Genomic DNA, 16,116 nt, shown 5'->3' on the forward strand with positions numbered 1-16,116 from the left:
TTCCTTGCCTTTGTTATCTCCAGACTCCAATATTCAGGGCACTCCTGGCTCGTTTCCAGCATAAACTTCACAAACTCGGGTTCATTCAAAACTCTAAGGCCCGTGTCTTACTTTACAACTAGTCCCATTCCTCTATCACCTGTGTGCTTGCTGATCTTCATTGTCTTCTGGCCAAGCATCATTGTGATTTTAAAATTTTCATCCTTGTTTTCAGATTCCTCCATGATTTTGCTGTCTTGTGATTTCTGTAGTTTGCTGAGATAGCGGCACTCGGCTAATCATGCCAACTTCAGCTCCCCCATTTTAACTTCTGCAGCATTGGTGGATGTCTTTCAGTTGCTAGACCTCAAGCTCTGGAATACTTCCCTTGAATCTCTCTGCCAATCTCTCTTTCCTCCTTTAAGACACTCCTTAAGACGTACCACTTAGTGCCTGGTCACCTGACCTAATATCAATCAATGTGACTTGCTGTCATACTTTGTTTTATAATGTTCCTATGAATTGTCTTGGGACATTTCGTATTTATATTGCATCCTTAATGAAATTGTTGTTTTAATTAGTGATCACAGGTTTAAAAGGAAGAAGGTGAATATTTAAACCAGTTTTCAGGTCAATTTTGTGCTCTTTTTCACCATGCACATCATTACATTCTGGTTTCATTTCGGTAATACGTTTTGTGTATATTCAGCAAGCTTTGATTTGATAGATTACATTAATATAAACCAATTTTCATTGGAAAACCTTGGACACGTTAGTTGAATGTTTTGTCAAGTTGTGTAACTCGGCCTGTAGATGATTCAGGTTTTAGCTTGTGAAATTTATGCAGGTATATTACTAAAAACTGGCAGAACTGCAAATGCTGTAAATCAGAAACACAAACAGAAATTGCTGGAAAAGCTCAGCAGGTCTGGCAGCATCTATGGAGAGAAATCAGAGCTGACGTTTCAGACCCAGTGACCCTTACTAAGGACTCAAGCAACGTGTTGTGAAGAAGGGTCACTGGACCCGAAACATTAACTCTGCTTTTTCTCCACAGAATCTGCTAGACCTGCTGAACTCTTCCAGCAGGTTTTGTTTCTGTCACAGGTACATTTCTGTTGTGAAAGATTTAACTGTCTTTAATATCTCCATACAAAACAATGAAATTATTTACAATGTTACGTCATTATTAAGAAAGCTAAAGAGTTATTTGACTTCATTAAACATCTTATTTCTGTTATTTAGTTGACTGAACTGAACACCTTTTTCTTGAAGCACATTTTTGTGTTTCAAGCGGGCCATGTGCTGAGTTATGGTAGAATTCTCTTCATTGGAGTAATCACAGCTCCAACTGTACGGTAAAGCAGCTTTTTATCACTTTTCAAATGTACTGTTGATCTGTAGTGTTGATCGCGTGTGGAAAAATGTGTTATTTTCTAATCATCATCTCCTGCTGATATTTCTTATTCCCTTCTGTGCATTGGTCTTCAGCTTTTTTCTCTTTAAATTTTCCTCAATCTTGCTCATTCCTTTTCCTCTTTTCTTTCACAGTTTCGCTTTTATATACCATCTGTTTTGAAACAGCTACTTGTAGGAAAATTTACATCAGAGCAGTGGAAGTGTTTCAAAAAGGAAATAGTGAAAGCACAGGACCAACATGTTCATGTAAAGATTGAGGATGGGACCAAGACCAGAAAACCTTTGTTACTGAGAAAGCCCAGAATTGGATAAGGGTTAAAAAAAAGGAAGCTTACAGTAGAAATGGAGGGCTCAAAATACCAGATACTCTAGAGGTGTATAGAACACTCAGGGGTTACTTAAGAAAAAAGAAATTGGAGAAGCAAGAAGGGCATGAGAAAGGATTGATCAGTAAAATAAAGTCCATTTTATAAGCATATTAGGGACCAGATGATGACGAGGGGAAAAGTAGAGCTCTTTAGGGACCAAAGTGGAAAATATGGTGGAGCCAGAAGTCATGAGTGAGGTTTTAAATGAGTACTGTGCATATGTATTCATGATAGAGATGGACATGTAGGATTAAAATTCAAGGAGATGGATTGTGACATACTTGAATTAATTACAATCGAGAGGGAGGAAATATGAGCAGGATTGACTTGGATAAATCGCCAGGCCCAGAAGAAAATTATCCCAGGCTGCTGTCAAAGGCTGGTGGATGGAGATTACAGGGACCCTGACATTAATTTTCAAATCCTGTCTGTGAGCAGGAACACCCGAATGGGATTGCAGGGCAGCGGATGCAACAGTATTCAAATAGATGATTGGGGATGATTGGATTGTCCAAGGAGCTATGGACCAGTGAGTCTGACTTCAGTGCTAGGGAAATGTTTGGAAAATGTTTGAGCAACACAATCAAACCACTTGCAGAAGCAGAGATTAATCAGAGCCTGATTTTTGTCAAGGAGCGATCTTGTCTGACAAAGTGTACGTGGATTTCAGCAAGGCTTTCTACAACAATTTGCATGAGAGATTGGTCAAGGAAGTAAGAGCCCATGCAATCCAGGGCAATGTAGCAAATGGCTCCGAAATTGGCTTAGTGGCAGGAAGCAAAGGAACTGCTGCCTGAAAGATTGGCAAAGACAGTAGCCATCGCAACATTAGAGAAATGTTTAGGTGAATACTTGAAATGCCATAGCATACAAGGCTGTAGGTCAGTGCTGGAGAAAATAGGAAGCATGGATAGGTACTTGTTGAACAGCATGGAGATGATGGGTTGAATGACTGCTTTCTGTGCTGTGAAACTGTATGACTTTATTTCCCTGTTTATTTCATATTTTTTGCTGTGTTTAGTTTATCATATGTTCCTTTATTGATTTACTACATTTTGTCAGTTGGTTGGAAACCAACGTTTACTCAGTGAAGGGATGAGTAAAGGCCATTGCGGGTCAGAAGTGTGATAGGAAGTGTGATAGAAGCTAAGGTTTGGGGCTGGACTGAGGGACAGGATACTTGGGCTGCAAGGGGTTTGGGGTCTTCCACTGGAAAGGAGAAATTGCACTGGTGAGGAGGCAGGTTGGATCCTGCCTGGAGGAAGACATTCATCAAATCAAGGAGATTTGGGAGATAGATCTAATTTTATGAGCTGTACTTTTGGGTTAGGTGGGGTCATGTTGATGTTGTGGTCCCAACCAATGTTAGCATATGGTGGGACTGTTGAAACACCAGTAAAGGTGAAATTAACGCAGAAAGAGTAGGGCTGCATCTTCGAGTGGAAAGGTGTCAGAAACTGTGGTTTGACATGAGGGGAAACATTGGTTCCCAAGGCCTAATCCAAGAGAAGGGTAGCAGCAAAGCTCTGATGTAGATCTGGTAGAAGTACTGAAGAGGGTGAATGTGAAGATCAGAAAAGGAAGTATTGGAAATCTGACAGTCAAGAAATAAACTTGCAAACTTTTAGTAGTACAGAACTTGAATATTGCTGAATGAAATCACAGTTTTTCAAAACTTTATATCTAGCACTCATCAAGACAATTTACAAGAAATACCAAAGTTAAGGAAAAAAAAAGTTTTACTATATAAGAGGAAAGTGCTGATTGGTCAGCAAGTAGATTGATAGAGGTATTGCCATGGAGAATGTTTTGGTTAATTGACTGTTGAATTTAAACAAAATTTGACAGTTAATTGTCAATTATCATTAACTAAACATTCATTGATAGGTGTTTTCTATTGAATTCCTTATTATATTCACAGAGTTTATTACTTTAGTTATTTTCAGTATCCTTTATTTGAATATGGGATATAGATGTTGTTGGCAAGACCAACAATATTGCCATTTTTTAATTGTCTTTAAGAAGATAATATTATTAAGCCGGAGACGGTTGTAGAAAAGATTTACCTGACTTGCCAGGAATGTAGGATTGAAATTATTAGGAGACGCTGGAGAGGCTGGGACATTTTTCACTGGAGGTTGAGGGGTGAACTTATTGAGGTTTACAAAATTGTGAGGATATAGATAAGGTGAATGGCAATTGTCTTTTCCTTAGGCTAGAGGATTTCAAAATTAGGGGGCCTATTTTTGAGGTGAGAAGAGGAAAGATTAAAAAAAGACATGAAGGGCAACGTTTTCACGTGAAGCGTGGTTCATGTGTGGAATGAACTTCCAGAGGAAGTGGTGGATGCAGGTACAGTTCCAACATATAAAAAACATTTGGATAAGTACATGGGAAAAAAACATTTCGAGGGGTATGGGCCAAGCGCAGGCAGGTGGGACTAGTTTAGTTTGAGATTATGATCAGCACGGACTGATTGGATTGAAGGGTCTGTTTCTGTGCTGTATGACTCTGACAAAAAGGGGTAGGAGCAGAAATAGGTCAGCCAGCCCTTTGGGTCTGCTCCACCATTCAGGAAGATTGTGGCTGATCTTCTACCCTGACTCCATATTTCCACACTGCTCCTACATGCCATCACTCCCTTAGTGCCTAAAGATCTGTGCTGAATAATCTGAACCTCTGAAAATCTGCAGTAGAGAATCCCAAAGACTGTTAGCCCATTGACTGACCAATTATTCTGAAACTGTGACTCCAGGTTGGAAACTCTTCAGTCAGGGGAAAATTTCTTGCTGGTGTCTAGCCTGTCAAATCCCTTAAGAGTTTTATGTGTTTCAATTAGATCACTTCTCATTCTTCTAAATTCTAGGGGAATATAGGTCTACTCTACACAATAAATCTACATAGGACAATCCTGTCATCCCAGGAGTCAGTCTAGTGAGCCTTCGTTGCAATCCCTCCAAGGCAAGTATATCCTTCCTTAAGTAAGGAGTCTAAAACTTCATAGAGTACTCTGGGTCTGGTCTCATCAGAGCCCTGTATGATTATGGTAAGACTTCTTTACTCTGAAACTCCAAGCCCTATATGATAAAGGCTAGTATTCTAGTTTCTTCATGAAGCTTGCTGTATCTACATGTTGGCTATCCGTTATTCGTATTCAAGGTCACCCAGGTCCCTCTGACTAGTAACATTTAGCAGTCTACCACTACAAGCACATTAATTAGAGGCAGAAGCAGGCTGTTGGGACCCTCAAACCTTCTCCGCCATTCAGAATGGTTGTTGCTAATCAGGTTGTGTTTCAAATTTCCCATTCACCTATGATAATCTTTGATTCTCCTGCCTAATATCATCATCTACCTCAGCCTTACAAATAATCCCACTGATCCTGCCTTCAGTACCTTCTAAGACAGGGTGTTCATTGTTTTTTAAAGTTCTATTTCTGTACTCTTCCTTTCTAAGTGAATAAGTTCGTGTTTCCTTGTCCAGTCACTCATAACATTTACGTTCCTCATTTTCCCACCTATTGTTAGTGAACCTAGTTTGTAAAATCAGTCCCCTCAAGTATATCATTGATTTGGATTGTAAATGGTTGCTGCTCAGGCACTAGTCTTTGTGGGCCAGCTAGCTATATACAGCCTGCAAACCCATAAATTCCCATTCATTCCTACTGTTTGTTTTCTGTGAGTGGTTAATCCAACATTCTTTCTGATATATTACCCTCCATGCCATGTGCAGTAATTTTGTGTAATAACATCATGTGTGGCACTTCAAGGAAGGGATTTTGAAAAATCCACATACGCCGCATCTGTTGATTTCCCCTCGTCAAACGGTTTTCCATTAGACTGAAAACAGAAAATGCTGGAAATCACAGTGGGCCAGACAGCATCTGTGGAGAGAAAGCAAGCTAACATTTCAAGTCTAGATGACTTTAGTTTGCTCTGATGAGTCATCTCAACACAACAGTATCTTGCTCTCTCTCCACAGATGTTGCCTACCTGCTGTGATTTCCAGCATTTTGTTTTTCGTTTTTGGTACAGATTCCAGCATCTGCTGTAATTTGCTTCTTGCATGTCAATTCTCATTCATCATATGATTTTTGAAATAGTTCAATTACATTTGCTATATTCCAGTTAATTAGAACTGTTCTAAAATCTTGAGTCTTCTGTAAAATTAAAACAATGTGTGCATACCCTTTTAAAACCCTTTGATGCAGACCATCACATCTAGGGGATGTGTCAGCTTTCAAAATCATTATACTTCTCCTGCACTATTCCTTTACTACTGCTAATTTCGTTAATTTTCTCATTCTGACTAGACTCTTGATTCACTACTATTTCCAGAATGTTCTTTGTGTCTTCTGCTGTGAAGACAGACAGACAGACATTACAAACAAAAACTGTCATTTCCTTATTTTGTAATCTGAGAAAGGACAATAAGAAGAAATGTGCAGGTAATTAAAGTGTAGTAGTAAATTAATTAAAAATTGAAATAGTGTGTATGCCTAGAATTAACAAGGGGCCTAACGAAGGTAACAGGGCATTATTGACCAAAGTGACATCAGCAAACACTCAAAAAGACTTAAAGCTAAAAGCACCGTAAGTGAAGAAGATTTACAAATAAAAAAAGTGGATAGCACAGGTAGAAGATATTGGGTTTGATCTAATCATTGTGACAACAGGAGACTTGATGGCCTGATGATATTATCGCTAGTCTGTTAATCCAGAAACCCCAATAATTGACTTCCCTACACTGTGGAAACAGGCCCTTCGGCCCAACAAGTCCACACCGCCCCTTGAAGCATCCCACCCAGACCCATCCCCCTATAACCCACACACTCCTAAACACTACGGGCAATTTAGCGTGGCCTGCACATCTTTGGACTGTGGGAGGAAACCGGAGCACCCAGAGGAAACCCCACCCAGACACGGGGAGAATGTGCAAACTCCACACAGACAGTCGCCTGAGGCTGGAATCAAACCCGGGTCCCTGGCACTGTGAGGCTGCAGTGCTAACTACTGAGCCACCGTGGGGGTTCTGGGGACCCGGTTTGAATCCCACCACGGCAGATGTTGCAATTTGAATTCAATACAAAAAGTCTAGAAGTAAGAATCTAATGATGACCATGAATCCATTGTCGATTGTTGGGAAAAACCCACCTGCTTCACTCACCTCCGTTACGGAGGGAAACCGCCATTCCTACCAGGTCTGGCCTATATGTGACTCCAGACACACAGCAATGTGGTTGACTCTGAACTGCCTTCTAAATGCTGCGTAGCCAGTGACACACTCATCCTGTTAATGAATTTTTTCTTTTAAAAAGAGGGTGGAGTTTAACTCACTCAAACTCATTTATTTTCAAAGTTGAGAATAGACCTATGGTTACAGAGTGGGTTAAGTTTGGAATAATATATTCCAGGACGTTCTTCATAAAAAATAACAATTTAAAGTAGAATTTCTATTTAAACTTAAACGGGATCAGGAGGAATCTAGTCAGGGTGAAATGGAACCTAGAACTAATAGAAGAAATTGTTTCAATTAATATGTTTCAAGGACCAGAATTCCAACAAGAGCAAAAGCTTGAAGTGATTTGTTTTGGCGGGAAGAATATTAGTATTAAAATGAACAATACAATTCTCTTGTGGTGTCGAAGCAGATGGACCTGGGTGGAAATGTGTATCATTGGAGGTGATTGGAAAGATTTAGAGTGCGGTGAAGAAAACATGCAGAATCTGAGGCTTCAGTAAAAGGTTGAGTGTTCAAGAGCAAGGAGGTTATGTAAAACCTCAGTTAAACACTAACTTAGTATCAGCTGGAGTATTGTGTCTGGTTCTGGCTACTGCACTTCACAAAATATGTGAAGGCATTTGAGAGTGTGCAGAAAAAATTCATTGATGTGACTAGGGTTAAGGAAGTTTAGTTATTTAAGAAGTTTGGAGAAGATGCTGCAGTTTTCCTTGGAGAAGGTTGAAAGCTGACTTAGTGGAGGTATTCAAAATTATGAGGGATCTAGACAGAGTAGACCGAGATAAACTGGTGGAAGGAACAGGATTCAGCGAGTGCAAAATTAAGAAAATTGGCAGAGGAAAAGGGAGACATGAGGAGAAACCTTTTCACACAGTTGGTAGGATTTAGAATGTGCTGTCTGAAAGTGTGGTGGAAAATGGGCTCAAACAAGGCATTTAAAGGGGATTGAATTACACTCTTGGGGGAAAAAAAGGAGTAATTCTGTGAGTTTTTGTTTGCCTCTCCTAAAATTTCTACCTCTTTTGCACTGCTCAGAACACCCACTTTGAAGTCACCAATGACATCCTCTGTTGTGTCACTTGTAGCATTTGACATGTTCTTGCATAACTTTTCGCCACGGTCTGCCTCCCCAGCATTGCCTTCACTTGCTTCTCCTGTTGCCTGTCACAATCTAGCTAGCACAAGTTTAGCATTGAGGCAAGTGTGGAGGGGGAGAAATGCCAGTTATCTTCAGTGCCCAAGTTTGTAGTCTTGGTTCCTTTTTTCATCATGCAGTACTCATCCATTGACATCTAATCAGTTTCCAGATAATTGCCCCAACTTTGCAATCCTTCATGTTCCTCAGATACACATCTGACATCAGGTTGTGGATGAACTTGAACTTTTCTCAACCGTTTTCCAATCCCAATTCCTAGTTTCTTGCTGTGTTACAAAGAAAACCTGAGCTTTAAACATATCCGAGATAATGGGAACTGCAGATGCTGGAGAATCGAAGATAATAAAGTGTGAAGCTGGATGAACACAGCAGGCCAAGCAGCATCTCAGGAGCACAATCTTGCGCTCCTGAGATGCTGCTTGGCCTGCTGTGTTCATCCAGCTTCACACTTTATTATCTCTAAACATATCTGCTCATCATCAAAGTCAGAAGAACTTTAGTGTATAACTTTAGTATTACAGTGGGCACTCTGGTTATGAGTAGCTGTTGAGCAAACTCACTCCTTTTGCACATGAGCTGTTTGGTGAAGGTATTTTTCATTAAAGGGGCTGATGAATTGCAAGTTATTGAATGTGTAGCTGAATGTAGCATAAGCTACAAAAATGGATGTTACTTGCAGTATAGATTTTGTGACACTTGTGAATAAAAGACTTGTTCAATGTTTTGTTTTCAGGCAGTATTATGCATATCTCACTGACCACCAGTGTAAAAGAGTGGGGACACAGTGCTGGGTTTTTGGGTAAGTTGGTTATTTGTTTAACTCTTCCTCAACCATGTTAATTTTATGATATTTAACTCTTCAACATACATGTTTTTGATCAATAATTGACTAAAAACAAAATGAGAATACCTTCTAATCAATGACAGACATTTTGATCAGTTCTCTTAGACATTTTAATCAGTTCAATTCATCTAACTTCCAGAAAGAAAGCAGAAGCTCTTTCTATCTTGCTTCAAGCCTCCTGTTTATCTGCTTGTGAATTAATTACAAATCTATCTAATAGGGTTTGCATGCCCTCTGGTGGTAGGCTGAAGACGTAGTGCATTTTATTCTAGGATATGGACAAAGGAAAATATTTCTACAAATAATATGTAATAGAATTGTATGATAGCTGATACTTTAATCACTTATATTTAGAAGTTAAAAACATATGATTCTGGAATAATTGATTTATGAAATTTGTATTATTGCTACTAACAAGTATTGTGAAATGTATCTAAGTTCGTTAAATTCAACATTATAGAACTGAAATTTACGGAGACGTTATAAGTGTAGTTAATGTAATCCTGGAATAAAGCAAACATCAGGGAGGTTTATTTAAATGAGGCTGGCTAAATGCAAGACATTTTCCTGCTATTCTTGAACATATGCCCCAAGGGGCAATGAACTATGTTTACACCATTCGCAACAATGAAACTGGTTGCAAACTGAACATAAAAGAGAATGTTGGAAAAACTCAGCAGTTCAGGGAGTTTTTGTGGACAGTGAAATATTTTAACGTTTCAGATTGAAGCTCTCATCAGAACCAGGAATACTGCTCGCAATTACAAACACATTGTCAAAATCCACAACAATTTATTTATCACTGTCTACCACAAATGTTGATAAGTCTTGAATGGTTAGTATGGTTTTGTGACTAGCCTGTTAGCAAAACCCCATTGCTGCACTTTGTTAATTCACTTGAAGGTAGAAAGCAGTGATACAATTAGACGGTGAGTTTTGTGCTTGTAATGTATTGTAGAACATAAGTAACGTAACTAAGAATAATATGCTGCTCGTCATAGATGTGTACTTTCCATCAGAAGTAACTCATTGGGAATGTTGTCAGCAAGTGGTGGGTTGAAGGCCTATCCCAGAGTCTTGAGAACAAAGTCTAAACTAACACTCCAGTGAAATCATCCAAGAGTGCTGCACTGTTGCAGGTGTAGTGTCCCACGTACAATGTTTAACAAGGCTCTTGCTTTGCTCTCGTGTTTGTATGAAAGAGCCCACTGTACAATTTCAATGCAAAGAAGTTGCGTTGTCCCTGCTACCGTGCCCTAAGTTGTAGAGGGAGGAGATGGCGTAGTGTAAATGTCATTGCACTGGTATTCCAGTACGTTAGGCTGATGTTCTGAGGACATGGGTTTGAACCTCACTGTGGTAGATGCAAATAAAAATCTGTAAATAAAAGCTATTCTAATGGGAACTGTTGATTTTCATAAAAGCCTGTAAGACACAGAAGGAGGTGTAGGCTATTGAATTCATTGCGTCTCCTTGGCCATTTATTTATTAATGTCCTTTAGGAAAATAAATCTGTGTCTTTCCTGATCTGGCCTACGTGTGACTGCAAACCTACAGCGATGTGCTTGAGATTCCGTGAATGAAAACTTGAAAAAAAAATTCATAACAGCTTAGTTGGGCATCATCATGTTGCAGTTTGTGGGATCTTCCTGGATTTGAATTAGCTGCTGCATTTCCTATATTACAAAGTGACTTTGAAATATTATTTAAATGTTATTGGATTGGTAAAAGTTGATATACAAAGCAACCTAGACGTTCTTGTACACCAGGCATAGCAAGTAACCTTACAATTGCAGCAACCGGTTGGGAAGCCGAATGGTATCTTGGCCTTCATTGTGAGATAATTTGAGTTGATGTTTTCCTAATCAGCCTGTTCAGAGATGTGATTACATACATCTGGAGTAGGTGCGATTTTAACCCGGGCCTCTTGGTCTAGCGGTAGCTGCACTGCCACAGCACGAGAGTCAGAGAGATAGAGACCTACAGCACAGAAGAATCTGCACTGGTCAGAAACAGCTACCTAGATATTCAAGTCCCACTTTATATCGTGCTTGGCTGATACCTTTGCATGCCTTGGCATTATAAGTGCACATCTAAATACTTCTTCAATGTTTTGAGGAGTTCTGCCTCTACTATCCTTGCAGCCAGGAAATTCCAAATTTCCACCAAATCCATCACCTCACATTTAAGTAGACTGAATTCTCTTTGCCAATGATCAGCCTGTCTGATCTGTTTATCTGTATTCTCTGTTGATCTAAGGCTGTCCTCCTCACTATTTACCAAACCACCAATTTTTGTAACATCTGCAAACATATTGATCAACCCTCCTACATTCAAAACTAAATCATTTATATAAAACACAAATAGCAAGAGACCAGCACTGACCCCTGGGAACCCCAATGGACGCAGATTTCCAATCAGAAAAACACCCCTCAATGTGCCATTTAGCGAATTTTGAATTCAATTTACCAAATTTCCTTGGATGCCATGGCCTGTTGCCTTTGCTATCAGTCTCCCATCCAAGTAGACTACGCTGAATACATTGCCCTCATCTACATACCTGGCCGCCTTTTCAAAAAACTCAATCAAGTTGGTCAGACAGAGGCTCCCTTTAACAAAATCACGCTGATTGTTCCTGATTAATACCTGCCTCTCCAAATGCAGGTGGAAATGAGTACCCTACAGGGTTTGAGCACCAGAACAAGGAAGTCTTGCTGTAGCTATACAGGGTGAGCCCACCCCTGCAATCTTGTGCAGTTTTGATCTCCTTACCTACATTCCCTTTGATATGTAGGGACCTCTGAGTGGTGACACAGTGGTATATATTAGAATGAACATTGTGTTTTAATGAAGATACAATTGCCATGGAGGGAGTGTAGTGAAGACTATCTAGACTGATTCCTGGAATGATTGATTTTGATGTATAAGGGGTGACTGGGTTGAATGGGAGTGTATTCATTGGAGTTTAGGAGGGTAAAGGCAGATCTCATTGAAATGTGTAAAATTCTGACAGGGCTGGACAGACTGGATGTGTGTATGATGTTTTCCCCGGCTGGGGCGGTAGGGGTGTGTCCAGAACAAAGCTGGGTGATCACACTTTCAGGACGGCAGGTGATTATAGGCCGAGTTTGTTATTTCTTCACACAAGCGCTGGTTATTTCTTCACACAAATGCTGACGAACCTGTGGAATTCTGTACCAGGAACTCTGTGGGCGCAATGTCACAGAAATTATTTCAGAAAGAATTGGTGGATTTCTGGAAGCTAAACGTGTCAAGGGGAATGGAGAGAAAGTGGGCATGTGGCAATGTGGTAGAGAATCATAAAGAATGGCAGAATGTTCTCAATAGACCAAGTGGGCTCATCCTGCTCCTGTTTTAGGATTAGAGTTACATTTTACTGTCACATGCACTTAAGTTTAAGAATACGGTGAAAAGTGTATTCTTCAGTGTGAGCTCGATAACGAAAGCCAGAATTTTAAAAAAGACCCCAGCAAATAATGAAACAAAGTCAAAAGGAAAGAAAAACATCCAGATCTTAAAGAAAGAAAAATGTCCAGATTTTGAAGTCCCATCTCAGTAAAGATGTATGGAATGCCCAACTTCCAATACAACACCCTCGCTGCGGCATGCAGTTTGTTACTGATGCCGCTGCCTCCGATCACTGGGAAAAGCTTTACCGCTTTCTACTTCAGCATAAGCTCAAGGAACAACAAATTAACTGTTTTTAGACACTTTACAGCCATCTCTAATCATTGTAGAATTCAACAGTTTCTAAATGTTAGCTATTAGCGATGATTAAACTTTCCCCAGTTATACATCCTCAGTGTGCTTCCTTTTGTTTATTTATTTGTTCCATAACAACCTCTCTTTGCCTTTCACTATCTTCTGCTCATCCATTAATCTTTTTTGGCTTTCCACTATGTCACAGAGCATTCCATTTGGTAAATTCCCCTTTCCCACTTTGTGAGCCTTACTTTAAAACTAGCCTCTTTTGAAGTGTAGTTGCTGTTGTAATGTAGGAAATGCAGCATGCAACAATTCCCACAAACAACAATTTGGTTGAGGGATAAATTATTGACCGGGATGATGGAACCCTCCACCTGCTCTCTTTGAAATAGTATTACGGAATCCTTTATATTCAGGCACCTGAATAATGCAGTACTTACTCAGTCTTGCACTGGAGTGATAATCTTGATTCTTTTCTAATGCTCGGGTCCTGGAGTATGTTTGTATCCCGAATTTGAGACTTTAAGAGCTGAGTGTGAAATTCCTTCCCAGGCACTGTGATGCAAAGCAATTTGAAAGTTCCTGCCCGTGCCGGCCACAAGTGCGAAAATGCCCATGGACTCCAAAAAAATAAGAGAATGTGTTATGTGAGAATAGTACTGATGGAGTCACAGCTTACACCTGCATAATAATAGTTTCAACATCAGATCCTCCCAGGCCTCAAACATCTTGTGTAGGCTTGGATTGGGGGAATTTCACAAATTTCCTACGTCATCACCACCATGGTCTCATTTCTGACTCACCACAAACAGTGTAACATTAAATTTGTTATTGCAGTTATAACAATACTATGGCTTTAAGAAATGTATTTTATTCTTTTTATTTTGCAGAGAGATTTTGAGGCAGAGGTAATGAGCTGTCTCTTGAAAGCTGTTAAAGTAAACAGCTTCTTTCTTTTAAAGTTGGAACAATAGAAGCAGCCTGAATGGGTGGGGAAAGCTCCCACAAAACCAGGATTTTTAATTTTACCTCTCAGCAGTTGTTGCTGGGGTCTCGGCATGGTTTGGAAGTTACAGTACATCCCTTCCTGCCACACTATCTCAGAGTTTTCTGTTGGTCTTTTCCTGCTGCTGAAGTTGCATATGAGACAATTTGTTTTCTGAATTTGCCTTTGTCAAGGCAATGTTTATTGGATGTTACTATATTAGAAGAGTTAATTAATAGTAGTTACTGTATTTCTTATTTTGTTAGCATTCCAATAGAGTTACCAACTAAGACAATCCTTTTCTTTATTTTTTTTCTTTTGTATTTTACCTATAGTGTATGAATAAAGTTTGTTTTGCTTAATATGACCAATCAAATTGCATCTGGAACCCAACAACTTACATTTACCTTTAAAATAAGAGAATGTTAGGGTCGAGGCTACGTTTTTAATATATTTTGAGGGGGTTTGGCCAGGTCCATAACACATCAAGCTACTTAGCAGGAAGAAATTTATTTTTATTGAATGCATTTTGTGACACCTAGAAAACTTTGAATTAATCCTAAAAGCTGTAGGCTATGGACTGCAGGCTGTGATGCGGGACTTATTTGATGAGATCCGTCTAACTTTTTTTTTAATGTTAACAGTGCCATTTCTTTTCTGGAAGCACTAGTGTGCATCAAGTTTGGTCAAGATTTGTTCTCCAAAACAGTAGGACTGTACGTCATTCTTTGGCTTATTTGCATGGTAAGAAATTTCAATGTTATTGTTCTAGTAAGTTTGGTATTAATTTCAAGTTGGAGCAGGATGTCTACATTCAACCTTTGTCAACAAAGGCCCTGATGTTTATGTTGGGCTGGGTGTCGTGGGAGAGGGTATAGTCACAGCAGCAGCGAGATCCTGGCTTATTTTGACAGGGATGCCTCAGTAATGTTTTCTCCCCCACCACCTTTCCATGTCCCAGCAGCGGCAGCCAGTCGGAATGAGGCCTTGGGCTGGCTTCAGGATGAGAGGTCTGCACCAGAGGGTCATAGTCAGGAAGCAGAGAAGTGCGAGAGAGGATTGGGGTTTTGGGGGGGGGGGGGGGGGTGACTTTTGTGAAGATCCCAAGTTGGGCAGGATAGATTGTGGGATAAAGCATTGATTTTTGTTTGCGGAGTGAGGGGAAGCACTCCCACTATCTGACCCTGGGTTAAGGGTGGGGGTAGCAGTGGCGGGGGGTGAGGGGAGGTTGTAGTGCGCTGGATGATCAAAGACAGTCATATTTGTTTTCCTTGTGAGCTTGTGCACTGTGATTGTTGCCCAACCGGGGAAGGTCTCATCACTTGGCATCTTTCTGGTCGCTGTGTCAATGAATTGTTTTAATAAGTTAATCACTTTATTGGGAGAAGAACAGAATTTGGGAAGGATTAAAATTACTTGTAACTGATAGAATCATTTACCATGTAATTATAATTGAGGGAAGTTCAAATTTTTGTGAAATTGTCTCCTTCACTTCTGTTATTGTGACTCAGTTTCCGTCAACTTATAGAGTCACACACAGCATGGAAACGTACCCTGTGGTCAAAGTAGTCCAGGCTGTGATCCCAAATTAAGCTAGAGCCACTTGCCTGTGTTTAGCCCATATCCCTCCAAACCTTTCTATTCGTGTACTTGTCCAGATGTCTTTTAAATGTTGTAACTGTACCTGCATCCACCACTTCCTCTGACAATTTATTCCATAAATGAACCACTGTCAGTGTAATAGTGAGAAGCTACTTTTATCAGTCTACTACTGGCCTATCACATTAAGAAGTTAATACTCCTTTTAAAGTTTAACATATAATATTGAAAATACCTCAGTAGGTGTGATTTTGTTTTATTTTGTAACAAAAAGCTGGCAATCTTTGCATAATATCTAGTTTATAGCTTAGTTTCAGTCTTATAGAATAGGGATTTTCAAAGCTTTTGCTTCTTTTGCATTCCTGCCTTGTTATGAAAGCTTGACAGGTGTCTGTAACTTCAGTTTAATTTATAATTTTGGTTATTATTTTACTATTTCTGTTTTACTTGATGTGAATCTTGTTGTCAGTGGCCTAACTACATTTGTCAAGACACTGGTAATACCTTCGACAGTCACATGTTTGTCTTGGTCAGTGTTCACTCTGACTTGACACTTCATTTTATTGATGCCCCTGATGAAAATCAAGCTTTGCATTTGTGGGTTGTACAGTAAAAAATGGGGCCAACTACTTGCAGTGGTGCAGAAGAAGCAGTGCATTCCCACCCAGGAAGACTCCCTCCCTCCTGACTGCCCCTGATAGCAGGAGCTCCCTCTGCATAAAAGCTTAAATCCCTGAACATTCCAAAAATTCAAACACAACAGTCGGCTCATTTAAGGGCTGGAAACGTTGACTCAGAA

The 16,116-nt window shown here is 39.8% G+C and overlaps 1 protein-coding gene across 4 annotated transcripts in view; it reads left to right on the forward strand.

Moving 5' to 3' along the window:
- ptdss1b (phosphatidylserine synthase 1b) overlaps nucleotides 1–16,116 on the forward strand; it is a 44,380-nt gene that overhangs the window by 13,957 nt on the left and 14,307 nt on the right. For all 4 annotated transcript variants that reach the window (XM_048528856.2, XM_059646144.1, XM_048528858.2 and 1 more), the window contains 3 exons: nucleotides 1,225–1,337; nucleotides 8,897–8,962; nucleotides 14,363–14,462. In XM_048528856.2, coding sequence (XP_048384813.1) covers nucleotides 1,225–1,337; nucleotides 8,897–8,962; nucleotides 14,363–14,462 — 279 coding nt within the window. The remainder of the gene's footprint in view (nucleotides 1–1,224; nucleotides 1,338–8,896; nucleotides 8,963–14,362; nucleotides 14,463–16,116) is intronic.

The sequence above is a fragment of the Stegostoma tigrinum genome, chromosome 5, assembly GCF_030684315.1.
Source record: "Stegostoma tigrinum isolate sSteTig4 chromosome 5, sSteTig4.hap1, whole genome shotgun sequence".
Lineage (NCBI taxonomy): Eukaryota > Metazoa > Chordata > Chondrichthyes > Orectolobiformes > Stegostomatidae > Stegostoma > Stegostoma tigrinum.